Below are 23,602 nucleotides of genomic sequence, written 5' to 3'. Positions count from 1 at the left end.
AGAGAGGAGTTAAATAAAATATTTTCTAATTTAATATGGACTTTAATGCCTTACAAAACATTTGTATATCATAAAATAAATAAACCAAGTGAATACCACTATATAAAGAGAAGGTATGAAGGAACTACTAGAAAGAAACTAATATAAACTAATGGAAAAAAATTCTGTATGATTTTTGAAGATACAAACTAATATTCTAATGCAAAAAATATATACACTGTATACTCATATAATGAGTTTCCAAAGGGTGGCTCATCTTCCTCCACCTCTAATTGAATCTTCTGGATTACAACATACAGTTTTTCAAACACTCAGAAAGTAAAAGTTATCTCATGCCTGTGTTGTCTCCATGTATTGTTCAAGAACTGAATCCATTTCATCATCAAACAGAATGGAGTCCATGTCTGTGGTGCTGGTATTCTGAGTAGACTGGGTAGAAGTTTGTGTTGCCTCTATAGAAGCCTGTGTGGATTGTACAGACTGAGAAGAGTACATGACTGACCGGTTTGTTTTGACCTGCGACACCTTCTTGCCTTTGAAGGGAGAGATTATATTAATTTTTGCCATTTTGTGAAGGCTACTGAAGGTGTATATATAGGCATTAAGAAATCAGCTTTAAGGATGGGAAAATAGGAGCATAAATCTATACAAATTATTAGAAGTTATGTTAATATATCAAACCTATCATGACCCTTTATACTCATAAAAACAGAGACTGGAAAAAAAAAAAATCTGGTGCCAATAAATTGTAGTTGTATACAACCTTTATCCACTTTGATCATGGATGGAGTACCTATATTCGCCCATTGATCTTCAATTCTCTTAACATATAATATGTTAAATATAAAAGAAATCTCTCAAAAACAAAAGAAAGTGGGTGGAGCAAAAGAAAAAGATGAGATAAGAAAACAATAAAGAAGAAAATCAAGAGAAACAAGAAAGACAGTGGAGACACAGGCAAACACGAGCAAGAAGTGAAACAAATCAAGAGAGCTGAAAGAAAATGAAATGAGAAACAACATTGAGAGGGAAAACAAGCTGAAATAAGAAATAGAAAGGAATAAAGAAAAAATCTGATGCAAGGATAGAGAAAAACTAAACCTAGACACCACCTAAGTTTAGATTGTAACATGGATTGTGGCCAACTCAAAGAAAGTGCCAAAACCAACCTTGACTCTGAGGTGCTGTTCTGTGGATTACTTTCTGACTCTCCTCAAAATACTGGTTTGGATGATTGATGCCTGTCTCCAGAGTGGCGCTGTGAGTGACCTCCCAATACCTCTGGCAAGCAATCTGGTAGTGGTTCTTGTTCACCAGATCCATTATCTCATTAATTGCTGAAAAGTTTGTGAAAATGATGTTTTTCTTAAGCTGCTTCAGTAATCAATGACTCTCTCTCTCTCTCTCTCACACACACACACACACACACACACACACACACACACACACACGCACGCACGCACGCACGCACGCACGCACGCACGCACGCACGCACGCACGCACGCACGCACGCACAAACACGTAGAGTAAATAAAAGAATAATACTTAAGAATAAAAAGAAAAAACTTGAAGCAACAAATGCCTAACCACAATACCTTGCTGTGAAACCTTGAAATTCGACATTCTCTGCCTTAATATCTGAGCATCTGTATGCTTGAATGGACACCCATGAGCATCCCCTGGGCCAATGCTCGTCATGATAATTTTCATACAGCTGTAAGGTGTGTAGTCAGTTCTCTTTCCTTCCTTTCCGTAGTTGAAACGAATGTTGTAGGCATACTGCTTGTCAAACTGTCAGGAAAAATTTGTATTATAGTGTAATATCAAGGCAAATGGCATTTATATACACTTCTTTAGCAAAGGGCTCATCATGATCGCAAAATATAACCTTAAAAAATATAATACACATATATATCCTCAAATATTGAAATCTATTGAGAAAATGTACACACTGGAATCCTGGATATTACTTATTTCCATATATTTCTCTACCTGCCCTAAAGGGGAAGCAAACATATGCCTGAGAGTCCTATTAACAAAGATCGGTGTCTTGTGGGTGAGTGCTTCATGCTCAGGGTGATGTGAAGGAACGGTGTGGTAGCCTAGATAGTGTTAAGTGCTCTGTATGCCTTCTCGCTTGCAGCTGCCCCCGCTGGCTAGCCTGGTGCAAAAGGGGAGCACAGCTGCACATAATTCTCTCCTGACTGAATTTCATCTCGCAGGTGACACTGGAAGCCACAGATGCTTGTCGCAAGGCTCAACTGACAGGATCATGACTTGCATTATTCCCTGGTGTGCAGGACTATATCACTGGTGAGAAGGGACAAGGAACAGTTTATCAGGAATCTTGCAGAGGAGGTTGAATGCCATTTCGTAGTAAATGACCTTTGTCCTGCCCTGAGAAAGCTGAGCTCCAAGCCCTCTTTGCAGACAACTGCAATCCACTCAGCAAGTGGCCAGATTGTCTCAGATCCTGGAGCACTGGGCTGAATATTTTGAGTAGTTGTACCAGGTTGATCCACTAACAATTAACTTGAATGCGGGTAGTGTCAAGATTCTTTTGCCAGAGCCACTGATCAGTGAGCATCCACCTTCCGTGACTGAAGTCAGGGGGGTGATCTCTAAGAGTGGTAAGGCAGCTGGTGTCTGCAACATCCCAGCTGAACTGTTAAAGGCTAGTGGAGAACCTATGCAAGGGGCTTGCATGCTGTTCTGTCTGCCATCTGGTAGACTGGTACCATTCCCCCTGACCTGGTGAGGGGTGTGGTCATCCCTCTCTGTAAGGGGCAAGGGGATCAGTGGAACTGCAGCAACCACCAAGCCATTACACGTCATACATCCCCTTTTGAGACGTTCAGAGACCACCGCTGACGCACCAGAAGCGGAGAATTGGAACACTCAAAAAGGGGTTTTTACAGTGCATCACAAACACTCTGGGGGGAAACCTAAAATCAAAAGGGGAAATTCCCAAAAAAGGTTTTTTGGGTTAACCCTTTCCCCACGGGTGGATTCATGGGCCCCGGCCCGCTGTGGGGGATATTGTCACCCTAGCATGCACGACCGTCATGCCCAAAACAGCACCCTGTCTTTTTTTTGTAATCTAAGAACCCATGTTGTATTTCAGTATTTTTATTTTCTAAGGTCCATTTTCCCTATTTTTTGAAAAAAAACAAAATGTAGGATATTTCTGGTTATAGACGCAATAGACCCCTATAATTGAATAGAATAAGCAGTGTGTGGTATCTGGAGTGAAAACCCTAGGTTTTTTGCATTTTCTTTTGCATATTTTTCAAATTATTTTATAAGTTAAACTTTAGTTTCAACAGGTTTATATTATCACTTCCATATAGATATAATTTTATCTTCAGTGTTTTTATAAATACATGATTTATTTTTTTATTTTTTCTATTTTTTTATTTTTATTTTTTTATTTATTTTTATTTTTTTTTTTACCAAAATACATATCAGTATTTTCACGTGGTTTTACATCATCACTTCGTGAATACTATGTAATATCTATGGCCAGTGTAGTCGATTACCGACTTAATTTTTTAGGCGCTAACCTTGGAAGCCCGAGAAGCCTTTATGAAATGCAAAGTATAGGAAAATGAGAAAAAGTGTTAAAAACTACTTAATCACATTTTCATTGGGAAAAAATAATATTTTGCCATAATTGTAACAAAAAAAAAAAAAAAAAAAAAAAAAAAAAAAAAAAACTCATGGCATGGCCATACATACACCATGGCATGTATGTACATGCCACCAGCAGACAGTTTAGGCATGCCATGGCAAGTACTTACATGCCACCCATCAGCAAAGGGTTAATAGGCAAGCCTGTATACGGGTAATGAAAGTGCTTTGAAGTTTGGTGGGGATCTGTTGGCCTTCTTCCCCTTTAGTTCTGGAGTGAAGCAAGGCTGTGTTCTTGCACCAACACTTTTCAGCTCTTGAACGGACTGGATACTGGGTAGAGCTACTGTGCAGTCACTGGAGCAATTCCAGGCAATATCAAGGTTATCTTGACTTTGCTGATGATGTTGCTCTTCTATCTGAGTCTCTGAAAACTGTTGTGGTGCCTTTTGATGCATTTAGGCCCTGAGGCTAGTGGTCTACTGGAGCAAGACCAAGATCCAGGAATTTGGGGGCCAGCTAGGAGATCCTGTTTAGTCGGTACATGCTTGCAGTGATTACATTTAGGTCAACAAGAGTATTTGTAGATGCCGGTACCTGTGCAGAAGGACCAGGCTATGCATCTTCTAGGCCCTGATACTGCCCGTTTTACTATATGGTAGTGAAACCTGGATACTATCTTGTGACTTGAAAACTCGTCTTGATGCCTTTTGTCCTTGCGCCGAATCATAGGGTACAGTTGACAAGACCACATGTCCACCAACGGCCACTCCATGAGACTGGTACACAACCTGTTATTGTACATCACAGATTGCCAAACTCAAGCAATATGACCACCAGCTCTCTTTCCCACATGGTTGTCTCTGTTCAAGACAATCCTGGGTGGAGGAGCTTGTGGAATGACTTAGGAAGTCATGGCTTGGGCAGATTGATCAAACCTGTCATGGAGAGCTAGAGATGAGCCAAGCCCTTGCCTGGTAGCTCACCATGAAGGACCCTCATAGGTGACACATAGATGCTCATAGATGCAGCTATGTACCCCCATCGGCATTAGCTCCCTAATATTGATGATGATGGTGTCTTAACCAAAGCTGAACAGTGGGCCACTCTGATGCCCAAACACAATGACACAACGATATCGCACCACAAATCACACTGACATTTTGAGAACATATAGGCTGTACTACGCTGACCCCTTTGAGATAAGAATCTTTTGGATGAGCACAGAGGTAGAGCACAAGTTACAAGACATTATATCTGGACAAGACATTATCTCAGACGACATTATAAATATTATTGTATATGCACACATACCTTATCGACATCCATGTTTTTGGTAAAATGTGATCGCCAGAAGTACAAAGCATCTTCCAAACTCAATCCTGCTGCTTTCAGAAATAGGACCATAGGTGACTCGACCACCATGCCGCAGATGGTGTTGTGGTTCTCAGTGTGTCATTCAACTGTCTCATGCACAATGGGAATGACGTTACTGCCAGCTGGTCAATCATGTCTGGGGTGATGCGGTGTTTTTCTCCACCCTTCTTCTGGGAATAATCATTGCCCGTGTACCGCTTGTCAAAGTCTTGAAGGAGTCGCATTAACCTTTCATCGTCCTCTAGTTCAGGTAAAGCTCTGTTTGTCATCTAGAAACAAAAGTTTTACTTTATACATTTGAACCTCCGTAAATGCAGGCTGTTTTAAGTATATCTGAGGTAGTCATAGAAAGAGGTTTTTAATCAAATATAGGAAAGCACGCATAAATGAACCACATTTGAAAAACAAGGAATCTGGTGTTATTTGCTTCAAAATTAATGCAGGTTAGTGCTGGTAGATCAGGGTCACTACAACCATTGTACAGTTGGATGCCAGTGCACATATAATCTTTTGTTTTCATTTTTTGCTAACAGAAAACTATATTATCAGTATGTAGTTATAGATATCTTCACTAACACTACCAACACCACCATTAAATTTTCATCATCAATGTAATTATTTAAATCATTATTATCAGCATTAACATCACTGTTTTAACCCAATGCTGAGAGAGATGGCATGTATGTCATGTCCACAGTGAGTTTAGTTTATTGTGTTTACACACAGATGGCTCTACAAATGCTTAGTCACCATGGAGTCAGTTAGTAGTTCTCTCACCAGTTTACCCTTTTCCTTGATTTTCAGATTTTTTTAAATATACATTTTTATTAGTTTATTAATATTATAATAATTATACTGTTAATACAAATGATAATGTCAGCATCAAACATTAATAGCATTAGAAAAAATAAATATGAAAAATAAGGAAAAAGGAATCAGTTGAGGTCACACTGGTGTTACTAACATCCTCCTTTTAAAATGGTGAGCACTTGTGGAGCCAATATAAGAGTAAAGACATTTCATAAAACAAAAACTACAGGGAACATTGTTTCGTGCAGGTATTGAGTTACATTATCTCCATTCTTCTAGGTATTTACTCAAACAACACAGTGAAAACTAGAGACTATACAAGCATTGCACTAGCATACAAACAATACAAGCATAAACAATTTTTGTTACCACTTTCAAGTAAAATCCAAGGACAGGATATTATATGAAACATAAGCTACACTGACACCCTACAACACATAACACTATAACATAATGTTCTTTTCCCAACAATCACATGAGACCTAAGAACAATTAGGGTATGAACAGCTGCAGAAAGTGAATTCCTGTACCCCTGCTGGCAAATATAACCTAAGTGGCAACATAAAAAAATCACAGTAACAGAAATATATGAATAATGGTTTCTGGACATGTATGATGGGTGGAAGGTTGTAGAGTCATGGCCGACGTTATTTCTGTCTGTAGTCTGTGATATATGTTACATATTACATTAACCTAATTACTATAATTACATAATACTATTATCTCTTCAGTTTTCCCTTTGCTAGTTATGAACACTTTTCAAGTTTTTAATCTTCTATTATAAGAATTTCATTCCTAGAATAGAACATAAAAAGTAACAAATCTGAAAAAACATTATTATGCTACATCTAGCTTTAGCATTAAATATCTTGCATACCCATGAAATTTTACCCAACATACTAGAAGCTTGAAAAAGATGTCCTGGCAAATATTCCCAGTATTACAATAGCTATGCGCACTTACTAACAAGCAGTTATCAAGCAAAACATTATATTTTTATTCACTATAGTCAATGTAGAAAAAGGAGAAAATACACACACACACACACACACACACCACACACACACAGACACACACACACACACACTCTTTCCCTCCCACCCCCCCCCCCCCAGGACACACAACATATCAGTCTCTACTACTTTTTCACCATTTGATATATTATTCATAATTAGTCATTGCCCTTTAAATACAGACTTGACAAACAATAATTTCTTGAGCTCACTCAGTGGGTGTAGGTAGTTCTTATGTCTGGAATCCTCAAAACACAGCAGTACATGTCGGGGGCTTATATCGTCGCCCTAGCAATGCGCGACCACTCATGCCAAATACCAGCATCCAATGCGTTTCTTCGTAATACTCGAAGATATTTGTATTTTCAGGTTTTCATATTTTTACAGGTCTCTACTTGCCAAACTTCCTGATAAATGAGACTGAAGGGTATTTTTGTTGTTATATAGGACCTCATAAGTGATCATTATTCGGTCTATAGTCCAAATAAAATAGAGCAGTGTGCGGCATCGATGGAGTTGAAATCATGGTTTGTTGCATTTTTTTTTTTGTTGCATGGTAAAAATGAGAAAGTGTTAAAAACCGGACTTAAGCACACTTTCACTGGCAAAAAATAATCTTTTGCCGGATTGTAACAAAAAAAAAAAACTCATGGCATGTCCATACCAACTCGATGCATGTGCGTACGTGCCCCTGGCAGATGGTCCCGCCATGCCATGGCATGTAAGTACATGCCACCCGTCGGCAATGGGTAATATTAAAATAGAAGATTGATATAATGCGGGACAGAAACTCTAGATCTTGTGGTATAGCTTTTTTACACCAGAAAAGATCTTGTATCAAAGCCAACACTGTAAGAGAATATTCAAATAACACTGAGGAAGTGCTACGAGTATTGACCATGGACACACAATGACTATATGTTATTATATACAGACCACTTGACTTAACTAAAGCCTTCTTTAGTGAAGTATTAAATGTTGTTAGTCATTATATGAAAACTGAGAAGGTCCAAGGTATTGCAATAATGGGCAATTCTAATTTCCCCTTCACCAACTGGGAGGCAGATAAATTTAAATTAGGAGCAAATGCTACCAGAAATGAAAAAGAACAAGTTTGACTTTGAGGACTTTGCCTTAATCAAATTATCAAAATTCCAGCAATAGAAAATAACATTCTATAAATGAGAATGTATCTCCACAACACAAGAGATGAGCATTTTCGATTAAGATATTACCAAAATGCATCAAAGTCATCTCTTGCACTACAGAAACAGTGCCACTCAATAATGCCTTTTTCTAACCTCATCAGCACTGACTACCAAAAGCACTTACAGAAAGCATATGCAAGAAACACACACAACTCACACAGTAAGATATTCTTACATACAGCGCGCACGCGCACGCACACACACACACACACACACAACACACACACACACACACACACACACACACACACACACACACACACACACACACACACACACACACACAAAAATGTCACATGAATTCCTCCTGTGCCCTATACACATTCATACCAGGCTATCCCATGTCACATAATCTCAAAATTAGGCATGCAATTCCCAGAATAAAGAAGTTGGTAGTATGAGATGTAACCTACATATCACAAGTACAAAATAAGTCTTGATGAAGAATTATGTTAATCCTAATGTTAATCCAATTGGCACAGATGGCAATAATAAGTGCCATGCCCCCTGTAAATTAATTTGTATTTACACAGAGATGGCTCTACAAGTGCTTAATCACCAAGGAGTCAGTTATAAGTCCTACCTATCTCACCTGTTTACCCTTTTCCTTGACTTTTGGAAAAAAAAATTGTACTATTTCTGTCTTAAATGTTACCAAGGTTTAAATAACAATTTAATAATCATAACATCAATAACAATAACAACAGTATCCATATCAACTGTATTAATAAGAAAAACATATTTTCCCACCAATTAAAGGAATGAGGAAATCAGGATTGGTCACTAGGAACCAATGATAGACTCCTTGCCAGCTGACTACATGTAGAGCCATCTATATGTAACAAAATTCACAAAAAAATACAAGGGACAGGAACAAATCTGTGGTGGTTGGGTTAATGTTCACATTTATATATGCATTAAAATATTAATATAATATTCTCATAATAGCTCAATTTTATTATTATCACTTATACTCATTTACAATCTAACTGACATGAACTGACACAATCTTTGTAAAGTTCATGAACAAGTATGAATTTAAGGGAACTGTACTTTAGAATACATGCTCCCACTTGTTTGCTCAGCACTAGCATGACAGATCTGTACCAGTGTATATATTAGCTAACAGATTATCAAAGTGATAAAATTCTATTCCACCACAAAGTAACAGAAGAACAGCAAAGTACTAGTACTGAAAAAACATTTGTATCATTGGACTAAGTAATCACATGATTTTCATAACAATGTAAAGGAGTGATTGCACAGACAAATCATTAAAATAACAACAGTTGAAAACTTCATAAATAATTCAAACAAATACCTAAAAAAACTGACTACACAAATGCAAACATTGCTCTTAACCCTATCCCCTACCTAGCAAACCATCTTCACATGTATGATACATGCAGAAAAAAAGTCCAGCACAATAAATTAGAGATTGAGATTGAAAATTAGGAATGATGACTCCTTACTTTTTGTGGGGATGTGGGAACATGAGGGGATGCTAGTTATGTACTGACTCCTTGGCTCACAGACTAATTGCATGGTTGACTGCTTCTGTGGCAATGTGATGACGTAAGTGAAATGCAATGTAGTCACATCTGCCTGTGTAGGCCCATTGAATAAGAATGCATTCTAGAAGGTGAACTGCTGTTTAGTGGTTAATCTGACATGCAATCACATATATCAATATTCAAACTTGAGTAAACAATATATGTATCATGAAATCAGCAGAAACAGGCTTAACCTACTGTGGGATGACTAAGTGACACAGCATGACAGGTTTAGGGTGGTTTATTCAGGAACACATCTGCATAGACATGCTATTATCAGCCCAGTCACTCATCTGCTCCCACACTCACTCTCGTGTCCCCTACCTCCCTGTTCTTTCTATCATACCACAAGTAACTACCCTTGTGCATAACATGCAACAAATCCCACATATACTAGTTTCATATAGTAGTTTAATAATGGATTTCCATAAGAAATAAAGTAAATTTTCTTGCAGAGACAAGAAACCATGTTTTCAAATATTATCTAAAATTATTTTTTATCCATACCATACTCAAACAGCATATATCTATATGCTGTAACAGAGCAAAACTACAAAAACAAGCAATAAAATTTATACACACAGCAAGAGCCTGCGAGAGGTTGGCCCTGAAGCAGGTAGTGACCAACGTGACCAAGTCGGTGTCAGGAACATAGGCAAAGCCTCCTTTTAAGTATACCTTTCTGGATCGGACTAGCTCAAGGGCCTCTGTGAAAGGTACCTGTCAAAGACAGTAAATCAATTAGTAAAAAACTTGACCTGTAGTTCCTGAACAAAGAAAAACCTTTTGCCTCAGGAGATACAAGGTTATGCTGATCCTGTAACTAGGTACACATATATATAGTACAAATTCAAAGTAAGATATCAACAGCAACTTGAATGTGATATATATATATATATATATATATATATATATATATATATATATATATATATATATATATATATATAATAATATATTTTTTTTTTTTTTTTTTTTTTTTTTGTTAAATAATCTTTGGATTAATAAATGCTAGAAAGCCATAACTCAATGTTACGATAACAGGCAGAGAGCATTTGTAAAGGGTAAAAAAAAGGAAAAAGGCATAACAGGACTGAAGACTTCACTGATAATGGACAGTGCCATTTGAACAACCTCAAACATCTAACCTCAAAAACAAAATGTAAAACAAATTTTAAATGAAATACAATCTAATATATTTTTAAGGTAACTAGAACAAGACAAGACGACAAACTGTAAGTGGTTAGATTCCTTCAAGCACCATAACTTCCAGATATAAGCAGTAAATCTGATCACGGTTTGATTTGAAAAAATGATCCTCTACCAATTGGGCTACCTATTAGCCAGCAATATACCTTCCAATTAGAAGACAGTTTGGTAAATTTATGAGCAAAATTATTTCCATATGGCCGAAAGACAGACTGCAACCTGTGAAGTATCCAACATCATCATCATGTGCTTGATACAAATTATCCTTATATAATGAGCTCATAATTGCAGCTGAGCTCAAGGAGAGAAGAAAAAAACCCACCTTGAAGAAGGTACGTCCTTCCATCTGATCCACACCACTAATGTTGTATGTGCCATTCATCAGGTTTTCACGTTCACTCTGCATTTCCTCAGCTGATATCTGCAATAAGTAAGTATATGTGTACTGAAATGTTTGACAAATGTCTGCCTTCCATTTCCTTTTCCATTTTCATCTCTTTTATCTATTGTTAACAAGTCATAGGCTATCAAAACTTAAATAAATGTATTAATTTTAATAGTTTATACATTCCGTGACTGAACTTCAACTACAAAATTCCTTTGCTCTATTCACAATGCCTCAAGAAGCAGCCTCAGATTTAGTTATATTTAAATTTAAAGAAAACAACTTTTGATACCCTAAAATATTACTCCTTAAACATATAAGAGACAATAATATAGCTTTTCAACTAAAGTTATCAGACCACACATCCATGCAACTCACTGGTGTAAAATGGAGGTTATTACTCAACATGAAGTTCTTAATATCTGAGCCATTCCGTGAGCAGTGTATGAATCGAGCTCGAAACAGGTCTGACTCATGTGCAATAAACCATCGGCGAAGCTCCTCAGTACGACAGTAAGCCAGCCTTAGAATGAAATGCGAGATATGATCCCGTCTCCTAGCTGCCTCCACATCAGCTCGTTTCTTGTCCAGGTTTTTCTCCTGTGAATGAATCACACATATTTGAAAGTCTGAGAACATGAGAAACAGATTACTTTACTTACTACTTGTCAAAATTACAATTAAGCCTGTAATACCGTAGAAACAGTGATTACTCACAGCATTAAGGATAAAATATTTATGTTTGACAAAATCATCATACAATTTGTTCATCCATTCATCTGAGCTCTTCACCTGGCCACTCAGGTTTAATCGCTCAACTGTTCTCAGTACTGAAAAGAAGAGAGAAGCAATAACATTCTCCAAACCATATATCACATATGTCAAAAGTCAATGATATTAACAGAAGTGCTTAGCCACAAAAGAAGTCAATTAGTAGACTTCGAGACCTCACCTGATTTCACCTTTCCTTGAGCTTACGAGAAGACCTTTCTTTTACTAATGCTTTCAATATCGATGCTGTTATTATTACAGACATGTATTATTATGTTCTTGATATGAGATATCAGGAAATATTTCCAAAAATCAAGGAAAAGAGTAAACAGGCAAGGGGGGGGGATGAATTAGATGATGAAATTAAAGGAAATTAACTTGGAAAAGAAAATATTTAAAAAATCAATAGAAAAGAGCAGATGGAAGGAAGGAAGGAAGGAAGGAAGGAAGGAAGGAAGGAAGGAAGAAAGAAGAAGAAGAAGAAGAAGAAGAAGAAGAAGAAGAAGAAGAAGAAGAAGAAGAAGAAGAAGAAGAAAACACAAAAAAAAAAAAAAAAAACAAAAAAAAAAAAAAAAAACAAAAAAAAAAAAAAAAGCAAAAGATGTGGACTAGGCACTTACTTTTCAATCTCTCAACTGCCATTTCATCAAATTCCATGAGGGAAATATTGCCAGATGGTGGGTTTGAGTAAAACTGAAGGCTGCATGGATAGGAAGTCTCAACCTCAACTCTGCGGCTCCGCTTCACTCTATGCCCTTTGAACTCCATCTTGATATTGCTCAAGATCTGGGGGCAAAGACAAAACAAATGTGATAATGTGACATATATATATATATATTAAGATGTCACATTATCACATTTGTTTTGTCTTTGCCCCCAGATCTTGAGCAATATCAAGATGGAGTTCAAAGGGCATAGAGTGAAGCGGAGCCGCAGAGTTGAGGTTGAGACTTCCTATCCATGCAGCCTTCAGTTTTACTCAAACCCACCATCTGGCAATATTTCCCTCATGGAATTTGATGAAATGGCAGTTGAGAGATTGAAAAGTAAGTGCCTAGTCCACATCTTTTGCTTTTTTTTTTTTTTTTTTTTTTTTTTTTGATTTTTTTTTTTTTTTTTTTTTTTTTTTTTTCCTTCTTCTCTTCTTCTTCTTTCTTCTTCTTTTCTTCTTCTTCTTCTACTTCTTCTTCTTTCTTCTTCTTCTCTTCTTTTCTCTTTTCTTCCTTCCTTCCTTACTTCCTTCCTTCCTTCCTTCCTTCCTTCCATACTGCTCTTTCTAGATTTTTTAATATTTTCTTTTCCAAGTTAATTCCTTTAAGTGTCATCATCTATCAATTCCCCCCCCCTTGCCTGTTTACTCTTTTCGGTGATTTTTGGAATATTTCCGATTATCTAATATCAAGAACATATACACTAAACATGTCTGTAATAATAACAGCATCGATATTGAAAGCATTAGTAAAAGAAAGGTCTTCTCGTAAGCTCAAGGAAAGGTGAAATCAGGTGAGGTCTCGAAGTCTACTAATTGACTTCTTTGTGGCTAAGCACTTCTGTTAATATCATTGACTTTTGACATATGTGATATATGGTTTGGAGAATGTTATTGCTTCTCTCTTCTTTTCAGTACTGAGACAGTGAGCGATAAACCTGAGTGGACAGGTGAGAGCTCAGATGACCCATGGATGAACAATGTATGATGATTTTTGTCAAACATAAATATTTTATCCTTAATGCTGTGAGTAATCACTGTTTCTACGGTATTACAGGCTTAATTGTAATTTTGACAAGTAGTAAGTAAAGTAATCTGTTTCTCATGTTCTCAGACTTTCAAATATGTGTGATTCATTCACAGGAGAAAAACCTGGACAAGAAACGAGCTGATGTGGAGGCAGCTAGGAGACGGGATCATATCTCGCATTTCATTCTAAGGCTGGCTTACTGTCGTACTGAGGAGCTTCGCCGATGGTTTATTGCACATGAGTCAGACCTGTTTCGAGCTCGATTCATACACTGCTCACGGAATGGCTCAGATATTAAGAACTTCATGTTGAGTAATAACCTCCATTTTACACCAGTGAGTTGCATGGATGTGTGGTCTGATAACTTTAGTTGAAAAGCTATATTATTGTCTCTTATATGTTTAAGGAGTAATATTTTAGGGTATCAAAAGTTGTTTTCTTTAAATTTAAATATAACTAAATCTGAGGCTGCTTCTTGAGGCATTGTGAATAGAGCAAAGGAATTTTGTAGTTGAAGTTCAGTCACGGAATGTATAAACTATTAAAATTAATACATTTATTTAAGTTTTGATAGCCTATGACTTGTTAACAATAGATAAAAGAGATGAAAATGGAAAAGGAAATGGAAGGCAGACATTTGTCAAACATTTCAGTACACATATACTTACTTATTGCAGATATCAGCTGAGGAAATGCAGACCCAGGTGAACGTGGAAAACTGATGACTGGCACATAAAACATAGTGGTGGCTGTATGGATTCAGAGGGAAGACGTAAACCTTCTTCAAGGTGGGTTTTTTTCTTCTCTCCTTGAGCTCAGCTGCAATTATGAGCTCATTATATAAGGATAATTTGTATCAAGCACATGATGATGATGTTGGATACTTCACAGGTTGCAGTCTGTCTTTCGGCCATATGGAAATAATTTTGCTCATAAATTTACCAAACTGTCTTCTAATTGGAAGGTATATTGCTGGCTAATAGGTAGCCCAATTGGTAGAGGATCATTTTTTCAAATCAAACCGTGATCAGATTTACTGCTTATATCTGGAAGTTATGGTGCTTGAAGGAATCTAACCACTTACAGTTTGTCGTCTTGTCTTGTTCTAGTTACCTTAAAAATATATTAGATTGTATTTCATTTAAAATTTGTTTTACATTTTGTTTTTGAGGTTAGATGTTTGAGGTTGTTCAAATGGCACTGTCCATTATCAGTGAAGTCTTCAGTCTGTTATGCTTTTTCTTTACCCTGAAAATGCTCTCTGCAGGTTATAGTAACATTGGAGTGATGGCTTTCTAGCATTTATTAATCCAAGATTATATTAAAAAACAAAAAAAAAAAAAAAAAAAAAAAAAAATATATATATATATATATATATATATATATATATATATATATTATATATATATATATTATATATATATATATATATATATATCACATTCAAGTTGCTGTTGATATCTTACTTTGAATTTGTACTATATATATGTGTACCTAGTTACAGGATCAGCATAACCTTGTATCTCCTGAGCAAAAGGTTTTTCTTTGTTCAGGAACTACAGGTCAAGTTTTTTACTAATTGATTTACTGTCTTTGACAGGTACCTTTCACAGAGGCCCTTGAGCTAGTCCGATCCAGAAAGGTATACTTAAAAGGAGGCTTTGCCTATGTTCCTGACACCGACTTGGTCACGTTGGTCACTACCTGCTTCAGGGCCAACCTCTCGCAGGCTCTTGCTGTGTGTATAAATTTTATTGCTTGTTTTTGTAGTTTTGCTCTGTTACAGCATATAGATATATGCTGTTTGAGTATGGTATGGATAAAAAATAATTTTAGATAATATTTGAAAACATGGTTTCTTGTCTCTGCAAGAAAATTTACTTTATTTCTTATGGAAATCCATTATTAAACTACTATATGAAACTAGTATATGTGGGATTTGTTGCATGTTATGCACAAGGGTAGTTACTTGTGGTATGATAGAAAGAACAGGGAGGTAGGGGACACGAGAGTGAGTGTGGGAGCAGATGAGTGACTGGGCTGATAATAGCATGTCTATGCAGATGTGTTCCTGAATAAACCACCCTAAACCTGTCATGCTGGTCCACTAGTATCCACAGTAGGTTAAGCCTGTTTCTGCTGATTTCATGATACATATATTGTTTACTCAAGTTTGAATATTGATATATGTGATTGCATGTCAGATTAACCACTAAACAGCAGTTCACCTTCTAGAATGCATTCTTATTCAATGGGCCTACACAGGCAGATGTGACTACATTGCATTTCACTTACGTCATCACATTGCCACAGAAGCAGTCAACCATGCAATTAGTCTGTGAGCCAAGGAGTCAGTACATAACTAGCATCCCCTCATGTTCCCACATCCCCACAAAAAGTAAGGAGTCATCATTCCTAATTTTCAATCTCAATCTCTAATTTATTGTGCTGGACTTTTTTTCTGCATGTATCATACATGTGAAGATGGTTTGCTAGGTAGGGGATAGGGTTAAGAGCAATGTTTGCATTTGTGTAGTCAGTTTTTTTAGGTATTTGTTTGAATTATTTATGAAGTTTTCAACTGTTGTTATTTTAATGATTTGTCTGTGCAATCACTCCTTTACATTGTTATGAAAATCATGTGATTACTTAGTCCAATGATACAAATGTTTTTTCAGTACTAGTACTTTTGCTGTTCTTCTGTTACTTTGTGGTGGAATAGAATTTTATCACTTTGATAATCTGTTAGCTAATATATACACTGGTACAGATCTGTCATGCTAGTGCTGAGCAAACAAGTGGGAGCATGTATTCTAAAGTACAGTTCCCTTAAATTCATACTTGTTCATGAACTTTACAAAGATTGTGTCAGTTCATGTCAGTTAGATTGTAAATGAGTATAAGTGATAATAATAAAATTGAGCTATTATGAGAATATTATATTAATATTTTAATGCATATATAAATGTGAACATTAACCCAACCACCACAGATTTGTTCCTGTCCCTTGTATTTTTTTGTGAATTTTGTTACATATAGATGGCTCTACATGTAGCAGCTGGCAGGAGTCGATCATTGGTTCCTAGTGATCCCAATACTATTTCATGCATCCTTTAATGGTGGGAAAATATGTTTTTCTTATTAATACAGTTGATATGGATACTGTTGTTATTGTTATTGATGTTATGATTATTAAATTGTTATTTAAACCTTGGTAACATTTAAGACAGAAATAGTACAATTTTTTTTTCCAAAAGTCAAGGAAAAGGGTAAACAGGTGAGATAGGTAGGACTTATAACTGACTCCTTGGTGATTAAGCACTTGTAGAGCCATCTCTGTGTAAATACAAATTAATTTACAGGGGGCATGGCACTTATTATTGCCATCTGTGCCAATTGGATTAACATTAGGATTAACATAATTCTTCATCAAGACTTATTTTGTACTTGTGATATGTAGGTTACATCTCATACTACCAACTTCTTTATTCTGGGAATTGCATGCCTAATTTTGAGATTATGTGACATGGGATAGCCTGGTATGAATGTGTATAGGGCACAGGAGGAATTCATGTGACATTTTTGTGTGTGTGTGTGTGTGTGTGTGTGTGTGTGTGTGTGTGTGTGGTGTTGGTGTGTGTGGTGTGGGGGTGTGTGTGGTGTGTGTGTGTGTGTGTGCGTGCGCGTGCGCGCTGTATGTAAGAATATCTTACTGTGTGAGTTGTGTGTGTTTCTTGCATATGCTTTCTGTAAGTGCTTTTGGTAGTCAGTGCTGATGAGGTTAGAAAAAGGCATTATTGAGTGGCACTGTTTCTGTAGTGCAAGAGATGACTTTGATGCATTTTGGTAATATCTTAATCGAAAATGCTCATCTCTTGTGTTGTGGAGATACATTCTCATTATAGATGCGATTTCTATTGCTGGGAATTTTGATATTTGATTAAGGCCAAAGTCCTCAAAGTCAAACTTGTTCTTTTTCATTATGGTAGCATTTGCTCCAATTTAAATATCTGGCCTCCCAGTTGGTGAAGGGGAAATTAGAATTGCCCATTATTGCAATACCTTGGACCTTCTCAGTTTTCATATAATGACTAACAACATTTAATACTTCACTAAAGAAGGCTTTAGTTAAGTCAAGTGGTTTATATAAAACATTATAGTCATGGTGTCCATGGTCAATACGCGTCAGCACTCCTCATTGTATTTGAATATTCTCTTACAGTGTTGGCTTTGATACAAGATCTTTTCTGGTGTAAAAAAGCTATACCACAAGATCTAGAGTTTCTGTCCCGCATTATATCAAAATCTTCTATTTTAATATTACCCATTGCCGACGGGTGGCATGTACTTACATGCCATGGCATGGCGGGACCATCTGCCAGGGGCACGTAAGCACATGCCATAGAGAGTTATGTATGGACATGCCACTGAGTTTTTTTTTTGGTACAAATCACGGCAAAAAGATTATTTTTTGTGCCAGTGAAAAGTGTGATTTAAGTCGGTTTTTAACACTTTCTAATTTTCCATGCAACAAAAAAAAATGCAACAAACCAAGAATTTCAACTCCATGATGCCGCACACTGCTTATTTTATTGGACTATAGAGCGAATAATGATCAAACTATGGGAGTCTATATAACAACAAAAATTACCCTTCCAGTCTCAATTTATCAGGAAGTGTTGGCAAGTAGAGACTGTCAAAAAAATAATGAAAACTGAAATTAATACTAACATATATTCGTAGTATTACGAAGGAAACGGCATTGGATGCGGTATTTGGCTTATGAGTGGTCGCCATGCTAGGCGCACGATATAAGCCCCAGAAAGTGGAATTGCTGTGTTTTGGGGAGGATTCCAGAACATAAGAACTACCTACACCACTGAATGTGAAGCTCAAGGAAATATTTGTGTCAATTCTGTTATTTAAAGAGGCAATGAACTAATTATGAAATAAGATAACAAAATGGATGAAAAGTCAGAGAGGACTGATTATGTTGTGGTCCATGGGGGGGGGGGGGGGGAGATGTGAAAGAGTGTGGTTGTGTGTGTGTGTGTGTGTTGTGTGTGTGTGTGTGTGTGTGTGTGTGTGTATTTCTCCTTTTTCTACATTGACTATATGAATAACAAATATATGTTTGCTTGATAACTGCTTGTTTAGTAAGTGAACAGCAATAGCTATTGTAAATACTGGGAATATTTGGTCCAGGACATCTTTTTCATGCGTTTAGTAATGTTTTTTTTTTTTTTTTGTAAATAGTTCATGGGTATGCAAGTATTTAATGCTAAAGCTAGATGTAAGCATAATATGTTTTTTCAGATTGTTCTTTTTATGTTTATTTAGGAATGGAAATTCTATAATAGAAGATTAAAAACTTGAAAAGTGTTCATAACTAGCGAAGGGAAAACGAAGAGATATAGTAATTATGGAATATAGTAATTAGTAATGTAAATATGTAACATATATCCACAGACAGACAGACAGAAATAAAACAGTCGCCATGGACTCTACAACCTTCCACCCATCATACATGTCAGAAACCATTAATTCCATATATATTTGTTACTGTGATTTTTATGTTGCCCACTTAGGGGTTATATTGCCAAAGCAGGGGTACAGGAATTCCTTTCTGCAGCTGTTCATACCCTAATTGTTGTCTAGGTCTCATGGTGATTGATTAGGGAGGGAAAAAGAAAATATGTTATAAGTGTGTATGGATGTTGTAGGTGTCAGTGTAGCTCATGATGTATTCATATAATATCTGTCCATTGATTTTATCTTGAAAGTGGTAAACAAAAATTGTTTATGCTTGTATTGTATTGTATGCTAGTGCATGCTTGTATAGTCTCTAGTTTTCACTGTGTTGTTTGAGTAAATACATAGGGGAAGAATGGAGAAATGTTCAACTCAATACCTGCAGAAAATGTCACTGTAGTTTTGTTTTATGAAATTGTATTTACTCTTAGAGGCTCCACAAGTGCTCATCCAATAAGGAGGATGTTAGTACACCAGTGTTTGTGACCTCACCTGATTTCCTTTTTCCCTTAATTTTTCAGTATTATTTTTTTCTAATGCTATTAATGTTGATGCTGACCATTATCATTATTAACAGTATAATTATTATAATATTAATAAAAACTAAGAAAAATGTATATTTAAAAAATCTGAAAATCAAATGTGTGAAAAGGTAAAACTGGTGAGAGAAACTACTAACGGACTCATGGGGATAAAGCATAGTGTAGGAGCCATTCGGTGTGTTAAAAACAATAAATAAACTCACTGTGGACATGGACAGACATGCCATCTCTCTCAGCATTGGGTTAAAACGTTGTATGTTTAATGATGATAATACATGATTTAAATTATTACATTGGATGATGAAAAATTTAATTGGTGTGGTGGTAGTGTTAGTTGAAGATAATCATATAACTAATAAGATATATAGTTTTCTGTTATCAAAAAATGAAACAAAAGATTATATGTGCACTGGCAATCCAACTTGTAAATGGTTGTAGTGACCCTGATCTACCAGACTACCCTGCCTAATTTTGAAGAAAATAACACCCAGTTGATTCCTTGTTTTTCCAAATGTGGTTCCCTTATGCGGCTTTCCTATATTTGATTAAAAAACCTCGTCTATGACTACCTCAGTATACTAAAACAGCCTGCATTTACGGAGGTTCAAATGTATTACAGTAACACTTTTGTTTCTAGATGACAAACAGAGCTTTACCTGAACTAGAGGACGATGAAAAGGTTAATGCGAAACTCCTTCAAGAACTTGACAAGCGGTACACGGGCAATGATTATTCCAGAAGAAGGTGGAGAAAAACACCGCAATAACCCCAGACCATTGATGACCAGCTGGCAGTAACGTCATTCCATGTGCATGAGACAGTCGAATGACAACATGAGAACCCAACACCATCCTGCGGCATGGTGGTCGAGAGTTCACCTATGGTTATTTCTGAAAGCAGCAGGATGAGGTTGGAAGAGGCTTTGTACAATTCTGGCGATCACATTTACAAAAAAAACATGGGATGTCGATAAGTTATGTGTGAATATACAATAATATTATTTTAAGTCGTCTGAGATAAGTCTTGTCCAGATATCAATGTCTTGTAAATTGTGCTATACCTCTGGACTCATCCAAAAGATTCTTTATCTCAAAGGGGTCAGCGTAGTACAGCCTATATGTTCTCAAAATGTCAGTGTGATTTGTGGTGCGATATCGTTGTGTCATTGTGTTTGGGCATCAGAGTGGCCCACTGTTCAGCTTTGGTTAAGACACCATCATCATCAATATTAGGGAGCTAATGCCGATGGGGGTACATAGCTGCATCTATGAGCATCTATGTGTCACCTATGAGGGTCCTTCATGGTGAGCTACCAGGCAAGGGCTTGGCTCATCTCTAGCTCTCCATGACAGGTTTGATCAATCTGCCCAAGCCATGACTTCCTAAGTCATTCCACAAGCTCCTCCACCCAGGATTGTCTTGAACAGAGACAACCTGGTGGGAAATGAGGCTGGTGGTCATATTGCTTGAGTTGGCAATCGTGGATTGTACAAGTAACAGGTTGTGTACCAGTCTCATGGAGTGGCCGTTGGTGGACATGTGGTCTTGTCAACTGTACCCTATGATTCGGCGCAAGGACAAAAGGCATCAAGACGAGTTTTCAAGTCACAAGATAGTATCCAGGTTTCACTACCATATAGTAAAACGGGCAGTATCAGGGCCTAGAAGATGCATAGCCTGGTCCTTCTGCACAGGTACCGGCATCTACAAATACTCTTGTTGACCTAAATGTAATCACTGCAAGCATGTACCGACTAAACAGGATCTCCTAGCTGGCCCCCAAATTCCTGGATCTTGGTCTTGCTCCAGTAGACCACTAGCCTCAGGGCCTAAATGCATCAAAAGGCACCACAACAGTTTTCAGAGACTCAGATAGAAGAGCAACATCATCAGCAAAGTCAAGATAACCTTGATATTGCCTGGAATTGCTCCAGTGACTGCACAGTAGCTCTACCCAGTATCCAGTCCGTTCAAGAGCTGAAAAGTGTTGGTGCAAGAACACAGCCTTGCTTCACTCCAGAACTAAAGGGGAAGAAGGCCAACAGATCCCCACCAAACTTCAAAGCACTTTCATTACCCGTATAAAGGCGTGCCTATTAACCCGTTGCGTGATGGGTGGCATGTAAGTACTTTCCATGGCATGCCTAAACTGTCTGCTGGTGGCATGCAAATACATGCCATGGTGTTCTGTATGTATGGCCCATGCCATGAGGTTTTTTTTTTTTTTTTTTTTTTTTTTTTTTTTTTTTTTTGTTACAATTATGGCAAAATATTATTTTTTCCCAATGAAAATGTGATTAAGTAGTTTTTAACACTTTTTCTCATTTTTCCTATACTTTGCATTTCATAAAGGATTCTCGGGGCGTCCAAGGTAGCGCCTAAAAAAATTAAGTCGGTAATGATACACTGGCCATAGATATTACATAGTATTCACGAAGTGATGATGTAAAACCACGTGAAAATACTGATATGTATTTTGGTAAAAAAAAAAATAAAAATAAATAAAAAAATAAAAATAAAAAAATAGAAAAAATAAAAAAATAAATCATGTATTTATAAAAACACTGAAGATAAAATTATATCTATATGGAAGTGATAATATAAACCTGTTGAAACTAAAGTTTAACTTATAAAATAATTTGAAAAATATGCAAAAGAAAATGCAACAAAACCTACGGTTTCAACTCCATGATACCACACACTGCTTATTCTATTCAGATTATAGAGTGTCTATTGCGTCTATATAACAACAGAAATATCCTACAGTCTTGATTTTTTCAGAAAATATGGCAAATAGAGACCTTAGAAAATAATAATACTGAAAATACAACATAGGTTCTTAGTATTACAAAGAAAAGACAGGGATGCTGTTATTGGGCATGAGCGGTCGTGCATGCTAGGGTGACAATATGAGCCCCCAGCAGCGGGGCCGGGGCCACTATGAATACCACCCGTCGGGAAAGGGTTAATCCAAAAATCCTTTTTGGAATTCCTCTTGATCTTAGGATCTCCCAGAGTGATTTGTGATGCACTGTATCAAACCCCTTCTTGAGTGATTCCAGATTGCTCCAGCTTCTGGTGCGTCAGCAGGTGGTCTCTGATACGTCTCAGAAGGATGTGAGTGAGCAGTGTAATGGCTTGGTGGTTGCTGCAGTTCCACTGATCCCCTTGCCCCTTACAGAGAGGGATGACCACACCCCTCACCAGGTCAGGGGGAATGGTACCAGTCTACCAGATGGCAGACAGAACAGCATGCAAGCCCCTTGCATAGGTTCTCCACTAGCCTTTAACAGTTCAGCTGGGATGTTGCAGACACCAGCTGCCTTACCACTCTTAGAGATCACCCCCCTGACTTCAGTCAAAGGAAGGTGGATGCTCAACTGATCAGTGCTCTGGCAAAAGAATCTTGAACACTACCCGCATTCAAGTTGAATGTTGGGATCAACCTGTGGTACAATACTCAAAATATTCAGCCCCAGTGCTACAGGATCTGAGACAATCTGACACTTGACCTGAGTGGATTGCAGTTGTCTGCAAAGAGTACGGCTTGGAGCTCGCTTTCTCAGGGCAGGGACAAAGGTCATTTACTACTGAAAGGGCATTTCAAACTCCTCTGCAAGATTCCTGATAAACTGTTCCTTGTCCTTCTCACCAGTGATATAGCCTGCACACCGGGAAAATGCAAGGTCATGATCCTGTCAGTTGAGCCCTGCGACAAGCATCTGTGGTTACAGTGTCACCTGCGAGATGAATTCGTCAGGAGAGAATTATGTGCAGCGTGCTCCCCTTTTGCACCAGGGCTAGCCAGCGGGGGCAGCTGCAACGCTGAGTAA

General features: G+C 37.2%; 1 protein-coding gene and 1 pseudogene across 1 annotated transcript; one reads left to right on the top strand and one right to left on the bottom strand.

Moving 5' to 3' along the window:
• LOC119576458 overlaps nt 1-21,009 on the top strand; it is a 65,669-nt pseudogene extending 44,660 nt beyond the window's left edge.
• On the bottom strand, nt 27-12,757 carry LOC119576036 (DNA primase large subunit-like). The gene is given in 11 exon segments (XM_037923563.1): nt 27-533; nt 1,170-1,337; nt 1,596-1,791; nt 4,945-5,031; nt 5,033-5,071; nt 5,073-5,276; nt 10,174-10,311; nt 11,123-11,221; nt 11,564-11,785; nt 11,903-12,015; nt 12,577-12,757. Coding segments are annotated over 11 exon segments (1,617 nt in total). The 5' UTR covers nt 12,725-12,757; the 3' UTR covers nt 27-330.
• Nucleotides 21,010-23,602: the final 2,593 nt, after the last annotated feature.

This window comes from Penaeus monodon, chromosome 8, assembly GCF_015228065.2.
Source record: "Penaeus monodon isolate SGIC_2016 chromosome 8, NSTDA_Pmon_1, whole genome shotgun sequence".
In the NCBI taxonomy this organism is placed as follows: domain Eukaryota; kingdom Metazoa; phylum Arthropoda; class Malacostraca; order Decapoda; family Penaeidae; genus Penaeus; species Penaeus monodon.
The sequence above is the reverse complement of the archived record's forward strand: the minus strand, read 5'-3'. Positions and strand labels throughout refer to the sequence as shown.